The following is an 18,851-nucleotide window of genomic DNA, read 5'->3' on the forward strand; positions in this document are numbered from 1 at the left end:
CTAAAATGTATCAGATTTTGTTTTCAAAGTTCCACAGCAGGACTTGAAAAATAATTGCAAGGAATGTTAATGATTCCCTTGCCTCATGCAGCTCTGTGAAATGACAAAATATTCTTCATAGAGTAGTTTAAAAATGAGACAATTATGCTTTATTTATCACATGACTTAATTATTGATAAGACCATTTAGTAGCCAAAAGCATATAACCTGTGGAACATTGTTGTCATAAATTTTATACACATTTCCCATGGGGTTAGGAGCATGACCCGAGCATACGCTGAAAAATGCTTTTGCAGGTTAACCTTTCATCTTGAAAATAGTGCTGGTAGCCCAATAATCAGACTGATAGAAGACTCATTTAATTGGTGTTAAAGTTTTCATGGCTAAAAATGAGTGAGTTGTATTGAAGCGTTACATAACTGCATCATAAAACATTGTTTTGCAGTGTTCTTTTTCCCATTTAGGAGTGGATGCGGCCCAGCCAACTGATTGCAGGCAGCCAAGATTAGCAAGGAGCGACTCACAAATGGTGAGAATTGCCAACTAGCCTAGAACAGTGATTAGAAAGGCTTTAAAGGGAGGTCCATTAGTCTCCAATAATGAGCCTCCATCATTGACAACTATGAGCTGAAAGTGCAGCCAATAAGTAATATTCTTATTATTTTTAATAATTTTTTAATACCTAAGTAAACAGTTATGTATAGGCAATGCATAGAAACAGAAGCACTCTATAGACCAAAACACTTTTGTTTCTTAGAAATTTGTTTTTGCTATGATAGCTAATGTTTACCTACATACTATTTCAAGAAATGAAATAACTGTAAAATAGGTTGCTTAAATTTTACAGCCTAAAACTAGCAGCCATTCAGCAGTAGCTCACACAAATTGACAGATAAAGATCCAACTCATTGAAAAGGCAGCTAGAACTGTAAGGAGTTGCTTAAGTATACAAAGCAACCCTATTGTATGGGGGGGCTTTTGGCTAGAGTGTCAAAGTTTAAATCAGAAAATGGATGGACTTTTCAGCTCATTTGTCTTCAATGACTTCCTCTCAGCACCCTCTCACATCCATTTGCTCCAACACTGCCCATTCCTGAATATTCTATATCTGCATTTAGGGTGGAACGTTTCTTTGTGTATGAAAACTAATATAAACTAGAGTCACTGCAGGATTCCGCTACCCAGAGTTAATTTTCAGGGAGTCTTACAGGTTTCCGGGTGGCCCCTCCCAGATGTCAAGCATCCTGATACTCATTCTACTATTCTGTCAATGAAGGAAGCCTTCTGGAACGCTTTCTCACCTGCCATGCTTGGGTACTACTGACTAGAATAGAACTGCAATGGGTTTTGCTGTGTTTGAAATGTGCATAGCTTTAAACTATAGCTTTAATGATAGTTCATAAGAGTTTGGAGTATTCTGTCCCTCCACTTTCCTAACCCCAACCCCCCTATTATTGCCCCCAAATCTGACACTTCAAGTGGAAGCACTTTATTCTAACACTGTTTTCTGTCAGATTCCTTAGATAGATAATGTATGAATTGAATCTCTACATTTTGGAGCCTCAGTTTCCACAATTGACCCTCATGTTCACCTGGTGTTCCATTGTCCTCTGCTTATTTCTTCCCTGCATTTTATTCTCATTGATTGCTCTAAGAGCTTTGATCAAATCAGTGGATAATTTTCCTTATTTTTCCACTTTATTCTAGTTATTATAGACTTAAATTTTAAAATTGCTTTTGTCTGTGGTATATGATAGTTTACAATATACCTCCGCAACTGGTCATGAAAGAATAACAATAATTCTCTCAAGGCAATATTTTTGTCATGTAACCCGAAAGATGATCATTCTTTATATATTTATAAGTATATTCCTTACTGGTGTTCCCCAAACCACTGTCCTCATGTTTCAGCAGTATTTCAGAGCTGTGTCCAGATAACTCTGTCCAGGGAGAAGCTGAGAGTTGATGCAATTATTTGAATAAATTCAGGGAGAAACCCCCTTAGAATAATAATAATTTTAATATTTGTTAAGCATGTACTGCATGCTCAGCAATGTACTAAGCATTGAGGTATATATAAAATTAGTCACTCACACTCCCCGTCCCACGCGGGCTCATTAGTCTAAGTAGTAGGTGGGAGAACTTGTACTGAACCCCCATTTTAAAGGTGAGGAAACTGAGACAGAGAAGTCAGATTACTTCACCAAGGTCACACAGCAGGAAATTGTCAGAGTATGAATTAGAAACTAGGTCCCCAGACACCCAGGACTGTGCTCTTTGCTCTAAGGCCACAGTTTTTCACTATTAGAACACTGCCTTATTCTGTAGATAATGAAAGTTGGGTAGAGAAACATTGATCTTTACCTACTTTTGTTAAGTGAGGCATGGTAGTCAAGAACGGGGTCCGGTCTATCAATCAATGATATTTACTGAGTGCGTACTATGTGTAGAGCACTGTACTAAGGGCTTGGGGGAGTACAGTACACCAGAGTGGTGGATACATTCCCTGACCACACCAAACTTGCAGTCTGGAAGGGAAGATAGATATTAAATTATGACTATGTACAGAGTGGTGGATACATTCCCTGACCACACCAAACTTGCAGTCTGGAAGGGAAGATAGATATTAAATTATGACTATGTACAGAGTGGTGGATACATTCCCTGACCACACCAAACTTGCAGTCTGGAAGGGAAGATAGATATTAAATTATGACTATGTACATAAATTCTGTGAGTCTGAGGGGTGAATATAAAGTGCTTAAAAGATTCAGATTTAAGAGCACAGGTGACATGGAAGGGATAAGTAGTAGGAGAAAAAAGAGCTTAATCCAGATGGCCCTTCTGGACCATGCTAGCTCAATCATTCTTTTTTAAATAGTGACAGATGTATTTCTCTGGGTGGGCTACACCTCGGGAATATTTTATCCTCATGATATATTCAGACCCGTGTCCTTTAATGAATTTCTTGGGATTGCCTCTTGGAAGGTACCTCCAAATACACAGCAGATCTAATCAAATTTCTATGTGAAACCATCCAGTCCTGGTTAAACTTTTATTGAAATACAATGTCCATGAAATAAAACCTCAGTACTATTTCAAGGTGTTCACATAACATGGAAAAGTCATTTCAGTTGCCTAATGTGAATTAACAGATTTTGTAGCGAATCGGCCAAAAAACATCTCCATCCCAGAAAGGCTTTCCTTCACTTTCAATAACTTAGTTAAAACTTGTAACGGCAGACAACGATGAGTGCAGTCTTCTCAAGTGTAAAGTTCATTCCTAGATTTATTTGCCTGGAGTGGGGAGAAGCAATGTAACACCACTTTATCTGTTCCTTTATTTGGGGGGGGCTAAGATTCAACTAAGATTCAAGTCAGTCTACCAACACACACTTATTGAGTGTTCAGTCCCTGCCCTCAAAAAAACCAATTTACAATTTAGAGGGGAGAAATGACAGATAACCAACCAAATATGTAGAAATAAATATCTTAATTCCATGAGTACCTCAAGCGTGAGCTGTAAAATACAGGTCAGGCTGTTGAGCTGTGGAATGGGTGGAATTAATTAATCGGAGAAAGTTTACTGTAGAAAAATACCTCTGTCTAAACTAGAGGGACTTTAAAGATAACCCAACCTTTGAAGAAGACAGAATGCAATATCCCCATTTCCTGTTCTTGTATTCCAAAATTGAATCTTGTTAGTTGAACTGTAATTTTTCCAATTTCAAATGATTACCCAGAAATGTAAATCTGAATTGGATAACAAATCACCCAACATTCATTAAGTCTTTCATTCATTCATTAAGTCTTTCATTCAAGTATAAATATCTCTAAATTGTTAGATACCTTCATCATCATTTAAAAGCTATCTCATGACAAACGCTAAGAAATATTAACTGTTTGTTTTGAGATATCCACTTATTTGTGAAAATAGAACAAAATGATGGGAGCCATCTCTGATAAATCATTTTTGATCATTTCTGGGCACTTCAAGAGGAAAATAGAATTCCATTTGGAAAACTCAACTAATGAGCACTAGCCAGTTAGAGGAATAGTCCAGGAAGTACAATGTAACTAGGTGATTTGTGTTGGGCTATCATTCTATAGCACGATAACATGATTCCTCTTAATAAGAATCAAGATGCTCCTCTAAAGTCACATGATTAGTAAATACAGTAATTTAAATGCAATATGTATCTTTGAATGCAAAACAGTATGTGGTGGTGTATTTTAATATGAAATGACTCTGTAAAGCAACATTTAATCATTTTCATAAATATTTGCCAAACTGATTAAATGGACTATAAAATCAACTTGTAAAATTTCAGATGACATCTACTGTTATAATTTTAATAGGATCTTCATGAGGATGAAGATTTCCACCCACCTATCCCACCTCCCATATTCTTTTATTGAAATGGAAAGGAATAAGCACTTCTTGGATCTGGTTGTTATTTAGAGGTATAAGGTAAAAACAATCAAGATTCTGAAGCTTTTGAAGAGAATTTTCCAACATGTTAGTCTGAAATTTTGACACACTGATATGAGAGCAGTATTATCATTCTCCTAATCTAAATTTAATGTCTTACTGAAAACTAATATTTCTGGCAAATAATATTCAGAATTTTTCTCAGATCATAAGAAATGGGGCAGTGGAAGGTAGCTTGTTATGCTTAGTCCACTTTCCTATTCCCAGTCCCTTTTCTATCTCTTTGACTGTAGGCTAGTGGCATCTAATGAAATCAATCAAAACTCCACTTTCAATTTATAGGAAGGCTCAAGCATGATTCAGTCTCCAAAAGAATTACTTTTATGGGCATAATCACAGAGGCCTTGTTTATGAACAACTTAGCTTTGTAATTCGTGTTAGAGTTAGATACTTTTACCATCAACTGTGCTTTCTTTATTTCTTCCTAGTATATTCCTTTCAACTCTCCTTCTAAGGACTGTAGTGTCTATGCAATCCAGTATGTTAAGCAGAATATTTAAACGACCCTGTAAAACTGGGTTTATGAGGTAGTAAGGTGTTGAAAGACTTCATCGTCAAGTATTTGTATAGTTTAACCCTCTAAAGAAAGGTTTAACCTTCTCCTTGACTTTCATGACCAAAATCAAGTTTTAGTCCCGAGATTGATCTTGTCTTCTTTTTCTAGGAATGCGTTGACTTGGGTGTTGCCCCACCATTTTCCACCTAAACATTTCTGCCATTTCTTGCTAGTTTCGTTGCAAAACTCTTAGCATATCAACAACTGTTAAACTGAACATCTCCAATTGCTATTCTAGCTACCCTACTTCTGGGTAGAATAACTCCAAGGCAACATGTTGATTTTGGAGTGGTTATAGAACATCTGGCAGGTATAGAGCAGTCTACTGAGTGCCAACAGGTCAGAGTTTCCACTTGTAAATAAAGGAGTTTCATTGGTGTGAATGTTCACAGGATAAAGTGGTCTGCCCCTCCAACCTTTTGGTAACAAAAAGAAAAACAAGTTTCTGTTTAAATTCTTTACTGTAGTTGTTTTAAAACCTCTGGGTAATATTAATCTGAGTCATATAAATAGGCCATAATGGTCGGTCTGGTGATCCTGTCCACATGATATTTCTTCTGCTAATTTTCCCCAACTTGGTTCCCAGAGATTTAATAAGTATAGCGTTAGGTTTTCCAAAGGAATTGAACCCCATTCTCTCCCGTGCCTCAGTCCGCCCCCTACCCTATATGCAAATCAAAGTGCTTAAATGAGTAAGCTCAGGGGATGATATTATAACCTTTTTATGTTAGAAGTGCCTATTGAATCTAGGTCTCTCCCTAGAGCCCTCTTCTTCACCTTTAAAAATACTTTTGAGGGAATTTGCTAGTTATGAAATAAGAGTCTAATTTCCTGACTAAATTATGGAGTTCAATTTTGCAGTAGTCACTTATGCTACCTGCATATACATTGTCTAAGATATATATGCTTGCATTATGGCTGATCCTGGAGCCTGGATCTGATCGTGGTCCACCCAGTTGATGAAGGGATTGATTAAGCACATGCTGTTGGGCCCAAACTCTGATAGATTCCCGCAAACAGAATCTGACTGATTGGTAGATCTACCAATCTTCTGATGTAGTGAAATTGTAGTGGGACTCAGAGACAGAAACAGAGGCAGAAAGTTTCTGAAAAATCAAAATGGCTATTCTTTCCCATACCAGCCACTCCAACACACTCATCTCCTCCCAGCCAGGAACAGAGAGTCCTTGCTGCAGTTGTCACTGCCACATCTATGATAGCATCACAGTCCCCCTGTTGGAGCTATGGACTGAGAGGAGGTGGAGGGAAAACAAAGAGCTTCTGGCTGTTGTGGAGGAAAAAATGAAGGAGCTCTGTTCTGGCTCCTGAGGAAGGGCTGTTGTTGGCCCAGGGCATCCCCCTTCATAACCCTCAGCCCACTTGGCTGCAACCTCTCAGGGGACATAGCGGAGGCAGAGGGGGAACACCAAGTTGCTGCGGGATGGGTAGGATCTGGGTTTATGGAATGTGCCACCTCCCTTTTCCATGGCTTTGCCACCTTGTCCCTAGATGAGTGACTAATATAGTTTACACCACTTAGATGGTGGATGAGACAGTAGTATGCTGAGGCAGCCTCTGATTATGAAAGTCTTTGCCAAATAAGAGGGTTCTTGTTCATAATGATGGTAACACTGATTGGGGGCAATACAAGGAAAAACAAAAGAAAGTTAAAACCAATTAATAGCAATCCCAATATCTGAACATATAATGAATGCAATTTTAAAGGTAAATTACACTTTTTGCTACTCCACTTTCATATTACTCTGAAAAAGCTGACAAGTGTGCCATCCAACTACCCAAGTTATTGTATCAGATCCATCCATTGAGTTCTGAGAGTGTCTTCCATGAGGCTGTTTTATCTGAACTCTCAGATAGTTCATTGGTAGAGGTTGTTCATTGGTAGAGGTTACTTTTTATTTCTTAGGTCTCAAGAGAACTTAAGAGAAAGTTGAGAGCAGGGTTGTTCATTGAGTTTGTCTGGATCTATGTGATCTTTCAAGTTCTTCCTAAATTTTCTTTACTGAAATCCCTCTTAGGGTTCACTAAAGTATTTGTTCAAAGCATTTTGGCCTGGACCCCTCAGGGCTTTCCTGGACCTGATTTACATCTCGGGATCAGAGTGTTTGCCTACTATGTACTCAGATAATCGAAATTGTACATTCTACATTTCTGCCATGATCCAGAAAACATTGAAAAATGACCCCCAAAACAGGGATATCTAATTCAGTCCCTGGAGCTATTTCTGAGTGCCTCTGGCTATAATGTGGAACTACCAGGGTGTGAATACCTAAATCCCATATAAATTGGTATTTCTTTTTTAAACTGTAAGGTATTCATTTTATTTAATTACAGTAAATTTAGGAAAATTAAGGTAAATTTAGGAATTAGGAACCAATCAGGATGGACTAAAAGCCACAAACACATGCGTTATGAAAAGAGTTTCACTAAAAATTAACACAAAAGCAAAAAAGAATAAAAAAATTAGGAATAAAAAAATCCGCCCCATTTAAAGTCTTAATTCCACTTTGAATTAGTGCATTAGAAAATTCTATAAAATTTACTTCCCCAACCAGTTCTTATGTAGGCTTCAGAATACTATGGGTTTGGCCATATCCCTTTTTTGTCAAGGAGACTTACTGGTATTTGATCGTAATCTTGCAGTGCCCTTAATGTGGGGCCTCTTGTCTTAAGTGATCAACATTCTGCCCCTCATGTAAACTTCCACTTCCTCCCAAGGGGTCAAGCATCCTCTTTAGATGCACCCTTGCTTAGTTGTCAGTTGCTATAGCAACTGATACGGTTCAGGTTTCTGCTTATAACCCACCTCCATCCACACTTTTTTCGATTCCCCAATGATGAACATATTAAAACTCTGTGATAAAATAAACAGCATCAAAAACCTTTTATCAATTACATAAATTTGCCACAATCTTCTGTCAGTCATAACCCTCAAGGATTTTTATGGCTCTTTATACTAAACCTCTAATTTCTATATCATAAACTCAGTTAAGGTAGGGTAAAATTATTTTTACCATAGGAAGAGACGGATTTAAGAGTGAAAGTTAAGTTTCTTATTATTAATAATAACAACAATAATAATGCAATTTAATAAGTGCTGCTTTGTGGGTTAGAGTCAATATTATGAGATTACGTTATTAATGATCTATCATTTTACAGATGAAGCCCAGGGAGGTTAACTGACATGCCCAAGGTACCACAGTAGGCCAGTTGTACCCTTTAAGCAGTTGATATTCATCCCGCCCTCAACCCTACAGCCCTTGTGCATGTATCCATAATTTATTTTGGTGTTTGTTTCTCCCTCTAAATTGTAAACTCCTTGTGGGTGCCTACCAACTCTGCTTTATTGTACTCTCCCAAGTGTTTAGTATAGTGTTCTACACACAGTAAGTGATCAATCAATAACATTGATACCATTGATTGATTCATTCATTCATTGGTGGATCTGGGACTTGAATCTGGATCTCCTGTTTTATAATCTCATGCTGTTTCTACTAGGCCATGCTGCATCCCTCTTTTACCTTCAGTGGCACCTAACTAGCTCCAAACCTGCTGTGGATGTATACACTACTCTCCCCCAACCCTTGCCCATCTCCTCCACCCCCCCAACCCACACTCTCTCTCTTTTGGGGGGTCAGGCAGGTCCAGAGGATTTTTCCCCTGTATTTATTGCTGAATTTAGCACACCCAAGGACCAGGCAATACCAAAGGAAATCAGATTCCAGAAGAATAGGACAGGTGAAAATATCTGTCCCTTGTCTGCTTTGTGACCTTGGGCAAACCACTTAAGTTCTTTGTGCCTCAGTTACCTCATCTGTAAAATGGGAATAAGACTGTGAGCTCCATGTGGGACCTTGTACCTACCCCAGTGCTAAGAACAGTCTTGGCACATAGTAAGTGCTTAACAAAATGCCATAAGAAAATAATAATAATAATCTGAACAGTATTAGTTCCAAATCAAAGAAAAATTAGGTAATTGTGGTTGAGTCCAAGTTCAGATGGCATTAGAAAATACCACTACTAGGTTATACTAACATCTTCAGTAAAGTATAAATACTTTCATGGTGGCCACAAGTGTAGCATATCTTGGAAGAAAATCCCTGTTCTTCTCTCTAGATATGCTTGAAGGTCATATTCTGTAATGGTAGATCTGTGGCTATGGAAGAGGTTTCTTACTATGGATTACTGATTTTTCCCTCTGATCAGCCAGAACTGAGCTCTAAGCAGAAGTATGGATTTGGACCAGGTAGTGTAGAAACATGAGTCACAAAATTGGTTTTTATCCACTAGACTTAACCTCGAAGGCAGGTATCATGTCTACCAATGCTGTTCTCCAACATCTAAGTATGTTTCTCCGCACTCAAAAACCCTCAATAAATACAATTGATTGACTGATTGATTGACCCCACTCTGCATTATGAGCTCCGTATAACCAGCTAGGGGACTATGACCCAGTTTGTTCTATCCTTACCAATACCAGCCTGTGTGTGTGTATGTGTGTGTTTCTGTGTTGGATATTTGGGCTGATTAGAGAAGCCATATGGCATAGTGAAGAGAGCATGGGCCTGGGGGTCAGAAGGTTCTAATCCCGGCTCTGTCACTTGTGTACTGTGTGACCTTAGACAAGTCACTTTACTTTGCTGTGCCTCAGTTACCTCATCTGTAAAATGGGAATTGAGACTATGAGCCCCATGTGGGACAGGGACTGAGTCCAACCTGATTTGCTTATATCTACCCCAGCGCTTCATACAGTGCCTGGCACATAATAGATGCTTATCAAATGCCATAATAATAATTTGAAAAATTAGATTAACCTATTCCTTACACCCATATGCCTTATACATCAAATAAGACTTCATATCAAAGAGAACTTTTAAAACATTTCTCTTAGAGTTTTTTTTTGTATACCCAGTAATTCTCTTTCCTTATTTTCTAAATCTATGTATCTGGTGCTGCTGGTCAGAAAGCTTATAGCCCCTCTGTGATGAGTGGGTTGCAGTAATAATGAGGAAATGGCTGATAATCTATAAACGCTTGAAAGTTTTCTGCTTTCATCACAAACATTGGTCAAAACAAGCATGTACACAGAATTTGAAACTGAATTTCTAGACTGGTAATGGTAGATTCGGATAAGTGTACAGAGTGTACCCTATTTAATAATTCACATCTCCAGTTATTTTTTTTTGTTAATGTGAAGGGAAAAATCTAAAAGGAACATGTGCCCTCTAGTGTCCAAAAGGAAAACGAACTAAGTCAGTAACCAGTCCACACCTCTTTAATGGGCCTGTTGGGGGAATTGAATTAGTGGAAAAAATCTGTCTTCTGCACAACGGGACAGCTTCGCTGAAGACCACAGTACCGCCTTCCTAGTGTTGGGAAAGAGATTCTAATGGAGTTATTGATATGAACTGTCATATGCCTATCCTGGCTGAGCCCCCTTGTTCCATGTCTGACTACCACCTGCCCTTACCTTAGCCTTCCAGCCCCCTGATTCAGTGAATAGTCAAAACACTCCCAAAGCCCTCTCACCCACATGGGGCCTGAAGACCCAGGCAGCAAACTAATATAGTTTTCCTTTTGACATTTATTCATGCACTGTTGCTTCATTAAAAAAAAAAACCCCACAAAAAACGGTATCTGTTAAGTCCTTACCGTGTTCCAGGCACTGAATGGAGTGCTGAGGTAGATACAAAGCTAATCAGATTGGACACAGTCAATGTCCCATTTGGGAGTAACAGTAGTAATGGAGAAAATGGGGACATATTACAGTTGAAGTAATGCACAGAGAAGTTGAGTGACTTACCCTAACGTCACACAGCAAAAGTGGTGAAACTCTCTCTGACTCCCAGGCCCTTTGCTCTTTCCATTAGGGCATTCTGCTTCATTTCTCTGAAACCAGGAAACCGTGAGAGGTAGAACTAGACCTGAAATGGATGATGTGAAAATCAAGGAAAACACGGCAGCAAAGATACCCTATTGGTCTTATTTTGCTTCTTCTCCCATCAGTGATTGGTTGTGACAGATTAGTAAACCATTTACTGTTTATTCGTTTGAGTTTCTGTGTATAGTATGGGGAAGTACTTGGGGTTAAGTATGACTGATTTTAAAATGATTTATAAATGGCATTTAAAAAACAAAAGAAATCTGACAAGGATTTCACTAAACACTAACCTAAAACTTAAATGTCTATAGAAACAGTGAAGATGAGGTCATGTAAAAGAAAAATTCTTTTTAGGTTGCTAGAAAAATGTCAAACTGTGAGAACAGAGGCAAATCATTTAATACAGTGAAGAATTAAAAGTTGAAGGTATTTGATATAAAGCTAAATTGAGATGATTAAGTGCCATAGAAGGAAAGCAGTAGTGATATGTGAATTAAAGACTATTTTAATCTCTAAGGGGAAGGTGGGTGAGTAAAAGGCTAATGACAACCCATGACTAATTAAGTTGAGATGACTTGGATAAGTGTATTTTTTACTTGCAGTATCTTATTTCATCTTTACATGGGAAACATATTCCCCTTAGCATCCAGCACTTCCAGAGAGAATCAGCTATGCCAGTCACCCACTCTAGGAATCCAAATGAATGAGCCAACTTACCATTTTTCCAGGCCACTGCCAATCTCGGGAGCTCAGGCAGCAGCCAGAATCCAACAAGGCTCAGGTATCTCCAAGCAACTCATTGGATGAAGTCCTTGGCTCACTGGATGAATGTGGTTTGGTGGCCAGGAAACCATGTCTACATAGACTGAATCAAATGGATTTCAGTTAGAATGTCACTTCAAATTGTAGGCAAATTTGATCTAATCTCCCCCGATTAGACTGTAAGCCCGTCAAACGGCAGGGACTGTCTCTATCTGTTGCCGACTTGTTCATCCCAAGCGCTTAGTACAGTGCTCTGGACATAGTAAGCGCTCAATAAATACTATTGAATGAATGAATGAATGAAAGGCAAAAGATGATTTCTCTTCCATTTGATTGAAAATGAGGGATAAGCTGCTTCTGGGCAGGAAACGTGCCTTCCAAGTCAACCAATCGTATTGACAATTTACTGTGTACAAAGCACCAAGTGCTTGAGAGAGTACAGTGTAACAGAATTGGTAGACGTATTCCCTCCTCTGTTATATCGTACTCTCCCAAGTGTTTCGTACAGTACACTGCACTCAGTAAGTGCTCACTAAATACAATTGATTGTGAGATTGGATACCTCGATGCCACTAAGAAACATACGGGGGAGGATTTGGGGGAAACAGCTTTGGATTTGTCCTATACAAACTCAGTGTCTGATTGGGAAAGGGTGATAAAAATTTCCGGCCTAGTGGATGGAGTACAGACCTGGAAATCAGAAGGACCTGGGTTCTAATCCTGGCTCCACCACTTGCCTGCTGTCTGACCTTGGGCAAGTCACATCTATAAAAGAGAGATTGAGTTTTATATGGAACAGGGACTGTGTCCAACCTGATTATCTTGTATCTATCCCACTGCTTAATACAGTGCTTAACAAATACCCCAGTTATTATTATTTTTATATATCTCAAAGGCAAATCTTTGCGCTGGCTGAATGACCAAAATGTAATATCAAAAATATTTGATAGAAGATGTTTGGCAGGAATGCTTCCATCAGTCATGGTCTTTAATTATTGCTCTAAATGTAATGGAGGAATCACAGTGTGCAGTCCTTTGAAAACTGGAGCAGCACAAAGACCCAAAAGAGATTTTATTGTCTAGATTCTAGTGTCACCAAGCAACCAGGGATGAATTGCTTTGTTTTTGGAGCTCAATAGAATTTTGGGGTGATCTTTAAAGGGGTCCAAAGTAGCCATTATGGGAAACTAGATTAAATCGAATTCAAGTGTTCTGTGACTGGTTTCAAAAGATTTCTATTTCCTGATATAGTGTAGCTCTGGGTATTTCAGCAGGTCAGAGTAATACTGCAGCTGGGACTCTGCTGGGCTGAAGCTTCTCACTTACAGGCTTAATTAAAATTTCCAGCAAGCACAATCTATCATTTCTCTTTTAATAATTTTTCTCCTTTAGAGAAGAAGCTTTGGAGCCATTTCCTTCTGTAGGGCTATTGTGTCTCTGGATGTATTTGAAGAGCATGCTGACCCCTCTAGCTGTGTCCCTCAGTGCTATGGTTTGCTGGATTATAATTGAAAGCATTAATTGAAAAGAGACCTGTATGCTGGTTTCCTCTCCCTTTGTTAGGAGGCTTTGAAAAAATTGCTTACGTTTGATATCTTCATAGAAATGAAAGTTGAAAAACTCACTTAAATGATGACTCTCTTTATTCGTGTTCTGTCTGGCAAATTTGATCAAGTGGTGGAGCTCTGGAGTAGATATCAGAAGAAATGGATTCTTTTTCATTTTTTCTAATGGCATTCATCACAGTATTAATCCCCATTGTAGTGATGAGGTAACTGAGGCACAGAGAAGTTAAATGAGTTGCCCAAGTTCACACAGCAGATGTCAGAGTCAAGATTAGAACTCAGGTCCTCTGGCACCCAGAGTCTTGCTCTTTCCACTAGATCTCTCTGCCTCTTGACTCTTCTCAACTAATGACTAATTCTATGATCTTGTGCGTGGCTCAGTGGAAAGAGCACGGGCTTTGGAGTCAGAGGTCATGGGTTCAAATCGCGGCTCGGCCATTTGTCAGCTGTGTGACTTTGGGCAATTCACTTACTTCTCGGTGCCTCAGTTACCTCATCTGTAAAATGGGGATGAAGACTGTGAGCCCCACATGGGACAACCTGATTCCCCTGTGTCTACCCCAGCGCTTAGAACAGTGCTTGGCACATAGTAAGTGCTTAACAAATACCAACATCATCATCATCATCATTTATAAAATCACTCTTCTTTCATTTTACTATCTGTATTTGGGAATGTTGAACCCTTCCTGTCTTCAAGAGAGGTTATGGTATTGTACAAAGACTTTGCAGGCAGGGATTGTGTTTACCAAATCTGTTCTATTGTTCTGTCTCAAGCATTTAGTACAGTGCTCTGCACACAGTAAGTGCTGAATAAATACCATTGATTAATTGATGCAAGAGGCTTTTTAGCTAGGAAATATTGTGTATTTCTGCTTGCTCTTTAAAGATTTCTCATTAAATCACCTTAAATGTGTATTTTCAAAAATTTCGAAGTCCTAAAATGTAATAAGGTAGAGATTATTTTCAGGCAGCAGACATATAGAAGGAAATATTCTAGAGGTGAGAAAGCAGTGTGCCCTAGTGGAAAAAAGCACGGGCCTGGGAGATAGAGGACCTGGGTTCTAATCCCAGCTCTGCCACTTGTCTGCTGTGTTAGCTTAGGCAAATCACTTCTCTGTGCCTCAATTACCTCATCTGTAAAATGGGGATTAAGACTGTGAGTTTCACATGGGAAAGGGACTGTGTCCAGTCCAACCTGATTACCTTGCATCTACCCCAGCATTTAGTATGGGGCCTGGTACATAGTAAGTGCTTAATTAAAAAATATAAAGAAGAGAGAGAGAGAGAAAAAAAGAAAAAAAAAGTTAGGGTGTGGAAAAAGAGGATGAACTTCCATTAAAGAAGAATTCTACTCATGCAGGACCTACCAGAGCATAGAAAAACCACTCTGTTTTTGAGTGTTTCTCACCATATTTCCAACTCTACATTCTCTATTTCCCACACAGCTGTCGCAAATAGAAAACGGGAGATTGATTTTGAAGCATACCTTTTGATTTCCAGCAAACCTTTATCATCATTTGTTGTAGGTTTACTATGTACCAAGTTTGGGGTATGATCTGAATTTAAGCCTAACCCACATGACCTATGTATCATATAACCTCCTTGCTTGGAAGAACCCTTACTAAAGGTAACTCACTCAGTTGTGTTACTGGAGCAGAGAACTAACTGTAGGGAGATTCAATATCAAATTATTCCTTACTGAGGTAACTGAGGCACAGAGAAGTGAAGTGACTTGCCCAGGGTCACACAGCAGACAAGTGGCAGAGCCAGGATTAGAAGCCAAGTCCTTCTGATTCCCAGGCCCGTGCTCTATCCACTAGGCCATGCTGCTTCCATTCTTGAACAAAACAGGGCTAGTGGTGTGATTCAGGTCTTGATTCATCTCAGTGCCAGGTATCTAGAACTTGAATTTACAAAACTTCAATGGTTCTCAGAGTCTTGGATGGGATTAGTTCATAAAGGAGGCTTAAATGCCTAACCAAATCCTGACTCTATAAGAAAAGGTGCTGAAAGCAAATAGAATTCCAGACCTCCAAGCTCCATTAATGTGCTTATTACTTGAGGGAGACAGCAGCAACACTTTAGACTGTCCCAAATAAGAAATGGTAAAGTTGAGCAATGGGAAGAGAAGAACATGCATATAAATGTTTTTTCAGATCACCTTCAGAATATATCTTCCAAAGACTTCCTTATTTTACTCAGCAAAACAACAGCTTGGTAATGATCTGAAACTGGACATTTAGATTCCCAGAAGATGCTTGACAGGAGTGAGGTTAAGGCAAACCCCATGCTCCATTGAAGCTCTGATCCTTTACAGCAAAAAGATTTAGAATTCATACAAAGCTGCCACCTAGTATTCTGTTAAATGAGTGCAATTTGTCGTTGTTTTTCTTTCATTAGCAGATATTACAGGTTGGAGTTTTGCCTAGTCCCTTGCAAGTCGTTTGGAAACAGATGTTAAATAATTCAGTGAAGTATGTGGGGAAACTTTTTTAACTTCCCTTCTGGAATGTGGAGGCATGAAAAGTAGAAACTCTTGCCCAGCGTGGCTTGCTAATGAACTGGCAAATAATGTGTTTCATTAGGGTAACATTAATCTTTCATCTAAGAAGGATGTCAAGGTGCCTTTATAAAATAAAATATCTTTTTTAAGGAAAGAAGAATTACATTTAGGTCATTTTTTTCTTCAGGAATTTCTATGAATTTCCAGAGGCAATGATTGGGTTACCAAAGAGAGTGAGCTTTGGGGTTTGGAGAAGGTGTAAAACAGTGCCCATTGTTAACACAGAAAATGCCCCTCTTTGAGAGATATGCATCTCTAGCTGGGAAGGATTAAACAATTGGTAAAGACAATTCTGACTAAATATGCTGGGGTTGATTTCTGACTGATGGAAAGAAGAGGAGTAGAAGTCAGTGAGAGAGGAAGGGAGGAGGATAAGAATGGAAGAAAATGTTCTACTGCTTTTTTGGTTTGTTTTTTGTTTGTTTTTTTCCCAGAGAATATCTAGGGAAAAGCCCTCCCTGCCTTTCTCTATCTCCATCATTTTCTGTTTCTGCTGGCTCTTTCCCTGGTAGTTTCCAGTTTACATGTTCTCCTGTTATTTAAACTCATCCCTCTTCACACTGGCTTTTCCTGGCCTAATGTATTCAACATGCTGAGACTGCTATGAAATATTTATTATCACAAACTGCTCTATCCATCTGAAACTATGCGGCAGTCTGGTAATTGGATTTCTGCTAGGCTTTTTAGATTTCATTGGCACTTGGCTGGGAAAATGCAAATTTTATATGAGATGAGGATTTAAACTATTGAAACCTGGGCAATAAAAATTCCTAAAATTCATCCACCAAAAATTCAAGTGAATATTTATGCACCCAAGTTTTTGTAACATGACCATTAATTGTTTTTCTTGGATTTCTGATGAAAAAAATGATTGAGAGCTCTTTGTTCCTAAGATTGTGAGAAAAATTAAAACAGCCTCAGGGTAGGAAAAAAGGAGGATTACTGTCTATTATTCTTCTGGTTTGGCTTTCAGAGCTTCCATTAAAGGAGAAGCAGTGTTGCCTAGTGGAGAGTTAGGAGACCTGGTTTGTAATCTCAGCTCTGCCACTTGACTACTGTGACAAAGTTATTTGGGCAAATCACTTTTAGTTGTCGATGCCTTAAGTTCCTCATCTCTGTACCTGGGGTTAAAATACCTGTTTTCCCTCCCCCTCAAACTGGGAGCCCCTTGGATTCTGTCTGATCTAATTATATTTTATCTGCGCTCCCCAAGTTTGGAAATTATGATTAATATTATCTGAGTATTTCAGAAAATATGTACTTTTTAGGAAGAAGGCAAGAAGGGGTAGTTGTCATTGAGCCCTCCCTGCACCAGGCAGGGTGGAACCCAGTATGGTAGAATTGGACTCTCCCATTTCAGGCCTCCTTATCCAGTCTGTGGAATCTTCATGCAGCAAAGAAGAGCCACTCATGGGACATGTTACTTCACTCTGAAATCACGTCAGGGCTTGTCTGCTCTCTTGAAGACAGGTGACATTTGATCTGTGACCTTCAGACAGTTCATATTCACCCAATCCCCAACTCTACAGCAGTTACATACATATCTCTAAATTATATATTATAAATTATTTATTCACATTAGTTCCTGTCTCACCCTCTAGACTGGAAGCTCATTTTGAGCAGGAAACATGCATGCTAATTCTGTTGTACTGTACTCTACCAAGTGCTTAGTACAGTGCTCTGCGCATAATAAGGGCTCAAGAAATACCACTGATTGATCGATTGATTAAGGCATAACTTTGGTCAGGTGCCAGGGTTTTGACTACAGCCAGGCTATACTTTGAAGATTTGAATATCCAGATTGGTGGTGATTCTCTGCCCCAACTCACTAGATATTTTATTAACCCTTCATTTCATTTAATGCTGAATGGGCCTGCCACATGGACCCATCAACATTTCATTCTGAACTCTGGAAGAAGAAACTACAAACAACATTCTGACACAATGCCAGGTCTATCTTTTTAATCCTCAGACCAGAATTCATGCATCAAGAGAGAAGTTAGAAAACTCATTCTATAATTGTCAAATGGCACATGGTACTAGAATGGTAGGAAGTACCCTTGGTTTTCTTCAGGACACCTGATCACTGAAAAACTACCGAGAAGTTCTGTATTGGACTGCAAAGTTGAGGAAGAGACCATGACCAACTTATTCTCATTAGAAATCTCAACTTCCAGCCCTGGTCTCCTAATAAATACACATTCAGGTTTATTGACCCTGGTTTTAGATAAAAAAGAGTTTGACTCAACACAAAACATTTTCCATGGAGATTATTCATTCCTTCATTCAATCGTATTTTTTGAGCGCTTACTGTGTACAATTGTACAAAGTACAATTCAGCAACATATAGAGACAATCTCTGCCCAAGAACGGGCTCATAATCTAAAAGGGGAACATAGACAGCAAAACAAAACAAGTAGATAAGCATCAATACTATCAAAATAGATAAATAGAATCATAGATATATACACACCATTAATAAAATAGAGTAATAAATATACATAAATATACACAAGTGCTGTGGGGAGGGGAAGGGGGTAGAACAGAAGGAAGGAGCAGTGGCAATGGGGAGGAGGGGAGGATGGGCACAGGGAAAGGGAGGGCTCAGTCTGGGAATGTCTCCTGGAGGAGGTGAGCTCTCAGGAGGGTTTTGAAGAGGGGAAGAGAGTTAGTTTGGCAGATGTGAGGAGAGAGGGCATTCCAGGTCAGTGGTAGGACGTGGGTCAGGGTCGATGGCAGGACAGGTGAGAATAAGCGACCGTGAGGAGATTAGCGGCAGAGGAGCGGAGTGTATGCGGTGTCTGTAGAAAGAGAGAAGGGAGATGAGGTAGGAGGGGGGCAGGTGATGGTGAATTTTGAAGCCAAGAGTGAGGAATTTTTGCTTCATGTGACAGTTGATAGGCAACCACTGGAGGTTTTTGAGGATGGGAATGACATGCCCAGAGCTTTTCTGTAGAAAAATAATCCGGGCAGCAGAATGAAGTATAGACTGAAGCGGGGAGAGGCAGGAGGAT

At 39.1% G+C, this 18,851-nt stretch overlaps 1 protein-coding gene and 1 long non-coding RNA gene across 9 annotated transcripts in view; one reads left to right on the top strand and one right to left on the bottom strand.

The window, feature by feature from the left end:
* The window catches only part of GAS2 (growth arrest specific 2), a 119,564-nt gene that overhangs the window by 79,127 nt on the left and 21,586 nt on the right, over positions 1 to 18,851 (top strand). Inside the window, exon 10 of one of the 8 annotated variants that reach the window (XM_016226096.3) lies at positions 465 to 529. The exons of the other annotated variants lie outside the window; for them this stretch is intronic. Within the exon in view, the coding sequence (XP_016081582.1) occupies positions 465 to 509 (45 nt within the window). The 3' untranslated portion in view covers positions 510 to 529. The remainder of the gene's footprint in view (positions 1 to 464; positions 530 to 18,851) is intronic. 8 annotated transcript variants of the gene reach the window in all.
* On the bottom strand, positions 3,042 to 7,865 carry LOC120638278. Its single transcript, XR_005659854.1, has 2 exons — positions 7,686 to 7,865; positions 3,042 to 3,297 (listed from the first exon to the last, which is right to left on the bottom strand). It is a non-coding gene; the product is annotated as an uncharacterized LOC120638278 (long non-coding RNA).

The sequence above is a fragment of the Ornithorhynchus anatinus genome, chromosome 3 (genome assembly GCF_004115215.2).
Source record: "Ornithorhynchus anatinus isolate Pmale09 chromosome 3, mOrnAna1.pri.v4, whole genome shotgun sequence".
NCBI classification, from domain to species: Eukaryota; Metazoa; Chordata; class Mammalia; order Monotremata; family Ornithorhynchidae; genus Ornithorhynchus; species Ornithorhynchus anatinus.